We start from the raw sequence: 13,065 nt of genomic DNA, 5'->3' as shown, positions 1-13,065 counted from the left end.
AAATTTGCGATTCGTTTATTCGATTTTTAAAAATCCTCGATTTCATTTTGCCCGCGTCGAGTAACCGGGAAAATACCGGAAGTACCGATTTCACGGATGAGAATCTATGAACGCATTATTAGACTGTTTTCCAAGGCTGCATTATGTATTATAACTAGGGCCGGGACTTTAACACGTTAATTTAGATTAATTAATTACACAAAAATAACGCGTTAAAATGTTTTAACGCATTTTAATCGCACTAAGTTTTGCACCGCGGAACGTTTCTCACTGGATGAGATTCGGCGGACCGATTATACTGGAGCACCAACTAGCATTCAGACAAACTGCGTCCGTCCTAAATAGTATTGTTTGTATGTCCCAAATCGTAGTATGTTTAAAAAAGTATTCCAAAGATTCTCGGATGGTCTACTACTTAACGATCAATGCACACTCTACGGCTAATACTGCCCACAACACTGCGCCGTGAACGAGGATTCGATTAGAACTACAAACACGCATAAAAAGTGTTAAAAAACTACAAACATGGAGGATATACGCGACCAACGGACAGGTAGAGAAAGGGGTTTGAGTGATAAATAATAAGTGTGTAACCTGATAAAAAATATTTTTTAAATGTTATCCGCGTTATATTCCATGTGCAGCAACATTTATAATGATAGGTTTGGTCATTAACGTTTAAATGCATAATTAAGCAAACACAAGAGCAGAGTTCTCGGCATGAAAGACTCGTTAAAGAACGTGCCTCTTGCTACACTTAATGGCAATATTGCACTGGTCTGTTGGACTTGGTTAAACAAAAATAAACAATAATTTGTTGCTTAAGCTTATGTATTCAGTCATTATTCAATGGTATACTAAAAATCCATGTAAAAATCTTAATTCTCACTGTTCTCAGGTCAAATAAATATGCGATTAAAATGTTTTTTGTTAAAATGATTAATTTCGATTAATTAATCACAAAGCCTCTAATTAATTAGATTAAATTTTTTAATCGAGTCCCGGCCCTAATTATAACCATTTGAAAAATCATAATTAAGCATGATTGTGAATTCACAAACGCTACGATTCAGTTAAATAAAAATATGCGATGCTGGTTTAATATATGTGCGCCTCACAGCAGCTCTGTTCACAGTATGCTGTTTCACAGGAACTGTTATCATTTACATGTGTGGAACATCTCAATCAGTGTTGCCAGATCAGGTTGACGATTTCCAGCCGAAAAGCTCACCAAAACCCGCTTAAAATAAAGATAAATCAACTTCACAGGAATATGGATCAAAACAGTCCGAAAAAATAGGCGTAAAATGTCCAGAAATCTTTTCAAAGTGGAAATTAACCGATGACTTTAACCCTTGGAAAAACGCATGCATCATTTTCAATGTCCACAGTAAAAAATATGCTAATTTCTGTGCAAAAACTGCACAATAAAGTGATGAGAAACAAATGTAATGTCACTCACAAGTCATCACATCTCACTAACGTAAAAGACGTAAATTGATTGACAGGTCTCTGTTAAACTAAACCAGTAAAGGTTACGTTAAGCAAAAATGAGTTGATGACAGTGTTGTTTTTGACAACCATCTTAGATTTAGTCTTAGTCTTTTGGACTAAAATGCTTCTTAGTTTTAGTCAAATTTTAGTCACTTCTATATGTGATAGTTTTAGTCCAATTTTAGTCGACGAAAAGTCACAAAGGTTTTAGTCTAGTTTTAGTCGACGAAAAGTCAAAAAGGTTTTAGTCTAGTTTTAGTCAAAAAAAGGGGAAAAAAGTAGTCTTTTAACAAATTAATGTAGGTCAGTTAGTATTTTGCTGTTGGGTAGTGTCACTTATAAGTTCTGAAAATAGCAGATCTATAGTTCAACACAATGTGAGCTTCCGGATCGACTATTTTCACCAATAATTACAATAATGAAGGAATGGTTTAGAACATAAAAGACAAACAAGGATGGAATGCTAAAACGGCTTACCATACTAGTATAGCAAAGAGTATTTACTGCTAAAACGGCTTGCCATAGCGTCAGATACTTTTTAAGTTTTAATTGGCATGCACAATAAGCGGAAATGTCATGCATTTTAAACGTCTGACGGACCACCCACTAACATTTTCGTCTATTCTCGTCTCGTCAACGAAAACTCACACACGTCTCGTCATGTTTTAGTCATCAACGAGCCATTTTTATCTCGTCATCGTCTTGTTATCGTCATGAAAAAAAGTGGCGTCAACGAAATGATTTCGTCATCGTTGACGAAAACAACACTGGTTGATGACTGCACTACACATTATATTACTGTGATACTTTGAGCTCGAACGTACTAAAATAACATGACTAATGATAAAAATAACATGACTGATGATTTTAATTTTTTAAAGCAGCCCAAATTTTGTCTACCCGCCCAATGCGTTATTCTCCGGGCCAAGCCGATCAAAAGAAGCCCAATTGGGCGGAAACCCGCCCAATCTGGCAACACTGAATCTAGTTTTTTCATCTCTGCATGTTGTTGTGAGTTTTGGTTTATTATAACGTTCATCTGGGGACGCAACATGCGCCATTTCGTCTGATTTGTAAGGTAAATCATTTATAAACCTGTGCAAACTCAGGAGAAGTGTTAAGGTTAGTCGCAATTTCAAAATAAAAGTTTAAACCCTCACCCTTAGTTTAGACGTTTTGATGTCCACATATTCATTAAATGACTGTGGCTATAGCATTTTTGTAGTAAAGATATGGCCAAATATTAAAGATTAAATGGACATTTGAATTAAGTGTTGTTTAGTCAATATGAAACATGGGTTAGATAGCCAGTAATGTATAAAAACAAGGCCTTTGTTGTAAGGCGTAATGCACTTAGCTCTATTGTTTAGAATACATTATGTATTTCAACAGTTTTGTGCAATAAACCCATATGATTTCTTGTTGGTTTTTTATTTGAACTAAGTATTGTTGCATCAGTGCTATTATATATGTATTTTAAGTAATTTTAAAGGCTATTGTTCACTTACATCTACATTTTTATCAGCACATAAAAGCCTAATTATAATTATAGGGCCCAATGAAATCCATTTTAATTTTTATATACTCTGTTTTAATGGTTAAATTATTAATTAAAAAAAATTAATTGGGTTTTACAGTTTTATTTTTACCAAATTATTTTCCATTACTTTTTTGGATTTCATTTGAATGGTTCCATTAAAATGTAATAATCAAAAACATCTGCAATTAATTGATTTTATTAAAATAGAATGTTCTAAAGTAAAATTTTACATTTTTTTGGTGGGAAATTAGTCGGTAAGATTAATTGGTAAATTAGTCAATAGATTAACCGATATAAAAATAGTCATTAGTGGCAGCTCTATTCATAACCTATTTTACTTTTATAATGATGATGTCATATGTTTTCAATTCATACTAGTGGATTGTTAAAAAATGGCCATTATAACATCAGGTAATTCCCGGTGAGGTACTGAAAAATAAGTACCTCTGTGATGTCACTGAACAAATGTTTCAGACGCAGAGCCAAGGTATTAAATATGAAGACAAATTCTTTATCTGTGAAATAATGTCCCCTAATAAATAATTTGAAATTAAACCAGTAATATGTATTTGATTTCATGTTGACTTTAAAGCAATGTAGGGTGGGTTTACTCTAATTTTACCATAAATGAAATAGTGGTATTATAATATGTTTTAAATTAAATATATAATTTATTAAATGTGACCTTGGACCACAAAATTAGTCGTAAGTAGCGTGGGTATGTTTGTAGCAATAGCCAATAATACATTGTATAGGTCAAAATGATCAAATTTTCTTTTATGGCAAAAATCATTAGGATATTAAGTAAAGATTATGTTCCATGAAGATATTTTGTACATTTCCTACCATAAATATATCAAAATGTAATTTTTGATTAGTAATATGCATTGCTAACAACTTAATTTGTACAACTTTAAATGCAATTTTCTTAATATTTAGATTTTTTGCACCCTCAGATTCCAGATTTTCAAATAGTTGTATCTCAGCCAAACATTGTCCTATTCTAACAAACCATACATCAATGGAAAGCGTATTCAGCTTTCAGATGATGTATAATCTTAGTTTAAAAAAATTGACCCTTATGACTGGTTTTGTGGTCCAGGGTCACAAATATACACTACTGTTGAAAAGTTTTGAGTCTGTAAGTTTGTTTTAATATTTGTGGAAGTTTTTCACACAGCCTGCATTTATTCGATTAAAAATGCAGTAAATATTCTAAAAAATATTATTACAATTTATATCAAATGTTTTTTTATTGTAAAATATTTTAAAATCGAATTTATTCCTGTGATCAAAACCTGAATTTTCAGCATCGTCACTTAGTCTTCAGTGTCACATGATCCTTCACAAATCATTCTAACATGCTGATTTGCTGCCCAAGAAACATTTTGTTGCATATTTTTGTAGAAAATTATTTGATGAGTATAAGTTCAAAAGAACAGCATTTTTTAAAATATAATTTACTGTCATGTTTGGTCAATTTAGGCCCAGTTTCACAGACAGCACTTAAGGTCATTGCACACTGAGTCCGAAATTTTTGTCCAAAATTTTTGCACGTTAAAAAATAAATACAACCTCACGTTGTGTCAATCGAGTTTACACACTGCCTCCAAAACTTTTGTCCATCGTAAAAATTTGGATCAGGTTCGATTTTCTGCATTTTCACATCCGTAGCAAGCCTTTTGTTAGGAAAGGATGACAAATATGAAAAAACGCATACAAAAACTTCGGACTCAGTGTGCAGTGACCTTTAGACTAAGCCAGGATTAGGCCATAGTTCAATTATGACATTTAAGTCATTTCTATGAACATACAGTAATGATAAAATCATTACTGGTGTGTTTCTTAAGACAACACAAAGGCACTGATATATTTTTAGATCAGTCAATGCAAGTTTCTTTCAGTTAAAACAGCTCAGACTTACATTTTAGTCTACGACTAGGCTTAAGCCTTGTCTGTGAAACCAGGGGTTAATATATCTTTGCTGCAGTGTTGTTTTCGTCAACGATGACGATGACGAAATCATTTCGTTGACGCCACTTTTTTTCATGACGATAACGAGACGATGACGAGATAAAAATAGCTCGTTGATGACTAAAACATGACGAGACGTGTGTGAGTTTTCGTTGACGAGACGTGAATAGACGAAAATGTTAGTGGGTGGTCCGTCAGACGTTTAAAATGCATGACATTTCTGCTTATTGTGCATGCCAATCAAAACCTAAAACGTATTTGCCGCTATGGCAAGCCGTTTTAGCATTAAATACTCTTTGCCATACTAGTATGGCAAGCCGTTTTAGCATTCCATCCTTGTTTGTCTTTCTTCATTCATTATTGTAATTATTGGTGAAAATAGTCGATCCGGAAGCTCACATTGTGTTGAATTATAGATCTGCTATTTTCAGAACTTATAAGTGACACTACCCAACAGCAAAATACTTACTGACCTACATTAATCTGTTAAAGACTACTTTTTCCCCTTTTTTGACTAAAACTAGACTAAAACCTTTTTGACTTTTCGTCGACTAAAACTAGACTAAAACCTTTTTGACTTTTCGTCGACTAAAATTGGACTAAAACTATCACATATAGAAGTGACTAAAATTTGACTAAAACTAAGAAGCATTTTAGTCCAAAAGACTAAGACTAAGACTAAATCTAAGATGGTTGTCAAAAACAACACTGCTTTGCTGAATAATCACATAATTCATGCTCTAATCTTTTGCTTATTTATTAAAGCAATAAGCCATGAGAGGTCATGCATTGATCCCAGCAACTGATCCCCCTTAAACATAGTAAAATCACTGTAATGCATGACCTCTCATGATTTAATGCTGATTTGTTTTTTGAAAATTCCTAAATTATTTTTACATGCATTTTACATGCTGATAAAATGCTTAGGGAAAAGGAAAGCTGTTTTTTTTTTTTTTTCTTTTTGAGTCTTTGATATGAATTTCATGCAGCATCAAGCCGCTTTGACTAGTTGGATGTTGTGACCTTGATCTTCCATGCTCGTGTTTGTGAGAGTGTGATCATAGATCATAAATGCGCTCACTTTGACCCCACATTCCCCTCTGACATTTCACCTCTCCCACACACACATCTGAACACATGCTAACAGCTCTGTGCTCACAGCCTTCTCCCATTTCCGCTGTGTGTGGCCGAGGTGCGAGGGGAAGGTTCTGACGCATAATCCTCCCCTATTTGTGCGCTTTTCATCCTCTATTTCTGTCTTTCCTCCTGACTGATAATGCCATCAGAGTGTTCAGGGGAGCTCAGACTTACACACACTGCTTGCCATAAGGATCACTAGTTCAGTCTTGCAATAGAAAAAAATCACTCTAGTACTGTTTTCAAGTTCAGCACTGGTTTTCTTATTTTTAACCTTGTTTCAGATGATTCTTTTTAAAGTCTTGGTAAATATCCATCACATTTGAGATTTTTTCAGACCCTGCGAGGAATATAAGCAACAGGATGTGATGTCACACTCCAGGGCTTCTGTTTTCAATCAGTAATAAATACACTGCATAATAAATAATAAATCATAACAGTTTTGAAATGAGTAAGTGTTTTTATAAGACAAAAATAGATGTGGTTTTGTGGGTTTGCATTTGGTAATTCACTAATGGCTTCACCAAACCTGAACTTTAGTGCACAGCAAAAGAAAAACAAAAAAAAGGGTTTTTCGCATATACGTATGAGTAGTAGTTAAAGAAGTAGTTCACTTTCAGAAATTTTTTTTACAGATAATGTACTCACCCCCTTGTCATCCAGTCATGTCTTTCTTTCTTGAGTCATAAAGAAATGCTGTTTTTTGAGGAAAACATTTCAGGATTTCTCTCCATATAGTGGACTTCTATGGTGCCCCCGAGTTTGAACTTCCAAAATGCTGTTTGAATGCGGCTTCAAAGGGCTCTAAATTATCCCAGTCCAAAAAGAAGGGTCTTATCAAGCGAAACGATCGGTTATTTTCTAAAAACATTTACAAATTATATACTTTTTAATCTCAAACTCTTGTAATGCCGAGCTAGACAAGACGTGCATTTGAGGTTAAAAAGTATATACATTTTAAATAATATTTTTTTTTTTTTTAAATAACCCATCATTTCGCTAGATAAGACCATTTTTTCCTCGGCTGTGATTGTTTAGAGCCCTTTGAAGCTGCATTTTGGAAGTTCAAACTCGGAGGCACCATAGAAGTCCATTATATGGAGAGAAATCCTGAAATGTTTTCCTCAAAAAGAAAGAAAGACATGAACATCTTGGATGACAAGGGAGTGAGTACATTATCTGTAAATTTTTGTTCTGAAAGTGAACTACACCTTTAATGTCAAAGTGTAGAGTGATCACCACTTTATATTTGGATTTTATCAGATATTTAAAGGATGACGAGAATGAAAGTAGAACAAGAAAATAATTACTGATTAAACTGTATCTATCACATTCCTGGTGTTAGCAACAACAAAAAAAGCAAGCAAGGATGTGTTAAATATATTTTAGAAAGACATTTGTCAAAGACATCCTTTTAACTTTTCATTTATCAAAGAATCCCGAAGAATTGTTTTCAACATTGATAATAAAAAAAGTGTTTTTTGAGCAGCAAAATAATTTTTTTAAATGATTTTTGACGGTTCATGTGACACTGAAGACTGGAGTAATGATGCTGAAAATTCACCTTTGATCACAGGAATAAATTACATTTTAAAATATATTCAAATAGAAAACAGTTATTTTAAATTGTAATAATATTTCACAATATTGCTAATTTTTCCAGAATTATTGATCAAATAAATGCAGCCTTGGTGAGCACAAGAGAGTTGTTTAAAAAAACTGACCCCAAACATTTTAATAGTACTGTAAACTCACTGACAGGTAAATTGACATTAATGGTAATCTAACACTGAAATTGAAATGCAAGGTTTGTTTATGCAAATACAAACAAATGATGTGAAAAGCTGCGGTCAAACACGTGTGAAGAGTGTCTCTTAACTGAGACTTGACGGAAACCTCTAAAATGTGGTTTGAGGTTAAACCGGCCTTTACATAATTCTTGAAAACCAGCTAAAAACAGCCATTGAGAAGCATTTTTTTTTTTTGGTACACAGGAAAAAATGAAGCATCTTGTGCAAATATGTAGGGCCAACAAATTTTGAGTTGTATGAGTGTACAGTTGAGGTCAAAAGTTTACACCCCCTTTCAGAATCTGCAAAATGTTATTTTACCAAATAAGAGGGATCATGCAAAATGCATGTTATTGTTTATTTAGTACTGGCCTTAATAAGATATTTCACATAAAAGAAGTTTACATATAGTCCACAAGAGAAAATAAATAAAAATGACTGTTTAAAAGTTTACATACACTTGATTCTTAATACTGTGTTGTTGTTTAGTGATAGTTGTTCATGAGTCCCTTGTTTGTCCTGAACAGTTAAACTACCTGCTGTTCTTCAGAATCCTTCTGCCCTGCTGAAAAAAAACAGCTAAACCAGCCTAGGCTGGTTGGCTGGTCTTAGCTGGTTTTAGCTGGTCTTCCAGCCTGGCCAGGGTGGAAAAGTGGCCATAACCCCTCTAAAACCAGCCTGCTGAGCAGTTATGACCAGCTAAAACCAGGCTGGTTTTAGCTGTGTTTTTTTTTCACCAGGGAGGTCCCACAAATTTTAAGGTTTTATAGCATTTTTTCTATTTGAACCCTTACCAGCAATGACTGTATGATTTTGAGATCCATCTTTTCACACTAAGGACAACTGAAGGGCTCAACTATTGCTTTACCTTTGCTTTTTATATACTCTACTTTTGCAACTATTACAAAAGATTCAAACACTCACTGATGCTCCTGAAGGAAAAATTACGCATTAAGAGCTGGGGGGGGTGAAAACTTTTGAACAGAATAGAGATGTGTTCATTTTTCTTATTTTGCCAAATTATCATATTTCGTCATTTAGTACAGCCCTTCAAAGGCTGCAGAAGATAGTTACATGTTTCTCAGAAGACAAAATAAGTTACATTTTCCTTGATCTTCATGTACCCTAAATTCAATTTTATCTTATTTTGAAAAAATAATTAGCAATTTGCAGATTCTGAAAAGGGGGTGTAAACTTTTGACCTTAATTGTATGCATGTGTGAGTGTGTATTTTATCACCGTTTTGGTTTGTTTAGGCAGACGATTATGTTGCAGCAGTTCTTGCCTGTTAAATCAATGCAGGTCTAACTCATTTGCTCTCTCTCTCTTTCTCTCTCTGTCTCTTTCAGTAAGAACAGACTGTCTTCCACCATGAACCCGGTGTACAGTCCAGTGCAGCCGGGAACCCCGTACGGCAACCCCAAGAATATGGCATACACAGGTATGTGATGAGAGGCACTTGTTTATTAATAAATGTATGCGGTCTTACTTTATCAGAGCATGCCAAAGAAGAGGTTGGTTTTTGTTATTTTCATTCAAATGGAATGAATCACCAAAATGACTGATGCATCCAAGATCATGAATAATATTAGCCGTTAACATCATCTACTGATGAGGCGTTCCTGTTGCACTTTGAAATAAATAGGAAGTTAAACATGCAAATGTGATTTTATTTTTTTCAACATTAGAATGATTTCTGAAGGATTATGTGACACTGAAGACTGGAGTAATGATGCTGAAAATTCAGCTTTCGATCTCAGGAATAAATTAGTTTTTAAAATGTATTCAAATAGAAACCAGTTCATTGAAATTGTAATAATATCTCACATTATGACTAATTTTACTATGTTTGTGATCAAATGAATGCAGGCTTGATTAGAATAAAAGACTGACGGCAGGCTTTGTCTGCAATGAGCAGGAATGCTGCAATGTTTTTATCTGAGCGTGTGCTTCAGTGCAAACTTCACCTCTCACCAGTGTGTGTGTGTGTGTGTGTGTGTGTGTGTGTGTGTGTGTGTGTGTGTGTGTGTGTGTGTGTGTGTGTGTGTGTGTGTGTGTGTGTGTGTGTGTGTGTGTGTGTGTGTGTGTGTGTGTTCATGCATGTAGAGCCGTGTGTGTTGTGTGTGTCTGTGTCACTCATGGCAGGTGTTTGTCTGCTGCCATGGCAACTGAGCTCATATTTGATGTGCTCTTATTGAAGGGATTCTCTGGGTCAATAGAGACTGTTTACAAGCCAACATCTACTCTCTGTCTCTCTCCTCGTTGCTTTCAGTCTTTTTCATTATGTCTTTCTCTATGTAAATGCTATTGCTCAGAGGTTTTCTCACTTACAATTTAAGTTTTATTTTAGAAAATTCCGTAGGAGAGATAAAAGCAGACACAAATGAGTCAGTTGTTGGCATGCAGTAAGTGTATCTAGCTGTAATAAATAAATGCATAAAGCAGGTTATTTCTTGAGATAATTTGATGAGAAATTAGTTCATATTGAGCTCTCTGAATTTGGCATATAGGCAAATTTAAGCAGAGTTTGAGACTTTCTTGAGATCTTTTCTAAAATTCTATGCTTTTTTTGATTAGAAGAGAGAATTCTGTTGGAAAATCTGTCTTAAAGTGGTAGTTTTTGTTTTGGATCATGATGGCTGGTCATTAACTAGTCAGGGAAGTCTTGAATTCATTAATTTGATTCAAACAGGATGTGGAATTGTAATTCAAATTTAATCGAATTGAAATGAAGTAGAATTGAAATTAAATTTAGTACAGATAAAGTAACTGCTGTAAGTGTAGTTTTTACTGTAATGCATGTCATTTTTCACTATAAATTACCAATACATGTTGTTATATTAAGACTAAAAGTCTCTATTTTTATTATATATTTTTATGTTACGAAAACCATATGTTTTACATAATACCATTAAGGGGAATGTTTTTGATATTTGTTTAAATTATATAGCTATTATTATTATTACCAAATATCTAGGAGAAATAGTTGATGAACTGAAGAGATCTGTGAACTATAGGAGCTAATATAGACCTAATATGTGACCCTGGACCACAAAACCAGTCTTAAGTAGCACAAGTATATTTGTAGCATGGGTATGGGTCAAAATGACCTTTTTTTATGCCAAAAACCATTGTAATTTTAAGTAAAAATCATGTTTATATTAAGATATTTTGTAAATTTCCAACTGTAAATATATCAAAACATAATTTTTGATTAGTAATATGCATTGCTAAGAACTTTAGTGGACAAATTTAAAGGCGATTTTCTCAATATTTAGATTTTTTTGCACTCTAAGATTTCAGATTTTCAAATAGTTGCATCTCAGCCAAATATTGTCCAATCCTAACAAACCATACATCAATTAAAAGCTATTTACTCAGCTTTCAGATTATGTATAAATCTCACTTTAACAAAATTGACACTTAAGACTGTTTTTGTGGTCCCGGGTCAAATATTTGCCTGATGTTTCTGTTGCAAATGTCATTTCTCAATTGACTTACCCAGAAAGACCCAAATAAAACAGCCTTCCAGTGAGAGAGATCCTCTTTAGAAGACAAGCCAGACAGCACACAGTTCATTGGACACATTCTTGTAATAACTGTGTGACATTATTAAAGTACAAGCGGTTCTGCGTGTCTGTCATAAATGCAGCTCGATGCAGGAATGAACTGAAGTGAAAGAATTATGAAATGAAGTGGTAATGTCCCGTTTCAAAGAGAGTTGCGGGTCAGTGCACATGCAGGTGGAGACAGTGTTTGTATCTGGAAACACTTGTAATCAAATCGTGTCTTTGTGAGCGCTGCTTTACGCATGGGTGAATTTTCAGGTCATTTCAGTGGAGAGAATGTATCGGACGTTCTGTACTTAAGCCTACAATCTACAATCTACAATATCGAATATCAACATATCTTAGGATAGCAGTTGGTGTTGCTTGGAATGCTTTTAACATATTTTATCACTTTAAATGTGAAGTATGTTATTTACCATTATTAACCATTTGTTTCTCTATTACCAACTTCACCAAATAGAAACAGAATGACTGTTTTCAAACTAGCTTTAATGAAAATCAGCTTTTCCTGAAAAGTGTGCTTTTCATTAAAACTAGTTTGAAAACAGTCCTTCTGTTTCCATTTGGTGAAGTTAGTAATAGAGAAATGATCAATTTTGGCACTTTCTTAAAACACATTTGTGACCCTGGACCACAAAACCAGTCTTAAGTCGCTGGGGTATATTTGTAGCAATAGCCAAAAATACATTGCATGGGTCAAAATTTTTGATTTTTCTTTTATGCCAAAAATCATTAAGAAATTAGGTCAAGATCATGTTCCATGAAGATTTTTTTGTAAAATTCCTTCTGTAAACATATCAAAATGTAATTTTTGATTTGTAATATGCATTGTTAAGAACCTAATTTGGACAACTTTAAAGGTGATTTTCTCAGTCTTTTTGATTTTTTTTGCATCCTCAGATTTCTGATTTCAAATAGATGTATCTCAGCCAAATATTGTCCTATCCTAACAAACCATACATCAATAGAAAGCTTATTTATTGAGCTTTCATATGATGTATAAATCTCAGTTTTGTCAAATTTAACTTTATGACTGGTTTTGTGGTCCAGGGTCACATTTCTGTTCTTATTATTAATGATTCATCAGTGCATATTATTCCAAAAGAAAAAAATATTGGTCTTTGTAATCTTTCCGTTTTAATAGCAAATGGCTATTTCAGTCATTGTTTGGCAGTAGGTTAATTCCTTAAAATCTTTTTAAAAGCTCATAGTCAAGTCGCGTTTATTACTATGGCACTTAATACATTACAGATTATTTCAAATAATCATAATAAAATCTTAATGTTGCACAATTCTTCTAAATATCTTCTGATACATACCTGTACATAAGTGGCTTAAGAGTGAGTGAATAATGACAGAATTGAACTGTTTCTCGAAGCACATGTCCTCACAGGTTCACTCTTAACAAACCGAACCAATGTATTGTCCTGCATCCTCCAATGTTGATCAAATGCATCCTTTGCAGTGAGCTGTTCAGACTTGAATACTCTTTCCCATGATGCCCTGTACGTCTGACAGCTCGTGCTGTTCAGTATGAGGCCGATGCGCTGGCTTTCACACT

The 13,065-nt window shown here is 33.9% G+C and overlaps 1 protein-coding gene across 3 annotated transcripts in view; it reads left to right on the top strand.

The window, feature by feature from the left end:
• Window positions 1-13,065, top strand: part of fam168a (family with sequence similarity 168 member A) — a 65,922-nt gene that overhangs the window by 33,904 nt on the left and 18,953 nt on the right. For all 3 annotated transcript variants that reach the window (XM_073850278.1, XM_073850279.1, XM_073850280.1), the window contains one exon: window positions 9,285-9,376. In XM_073850278.1, coding sequence (XP_073706379.1) covers window positions 9,285-9,376 — 92 coding nt within the window. The remainder of the gene's footprint in view (window positions 1-9,284; window positions 9,377-13,065) is intronic.

This window comes from Garra rufa, chromosome 11 (assembly GCF_049309525.1).
Source record: "Garra rufa chromosome 11, GarRuf1.0, whole genome shotgun sequence".
Taxonomy (NCBI): Eukaryota; Metazoa; Chordata; class Actinopteri; order Cypriniformes; family Cyprinidae; genus Garra; species Garra rufa.
Note: the sequence above shows the minus strand (reverse complement) of the source record. Positions and strands in the feature narration are given on the sequence as shown.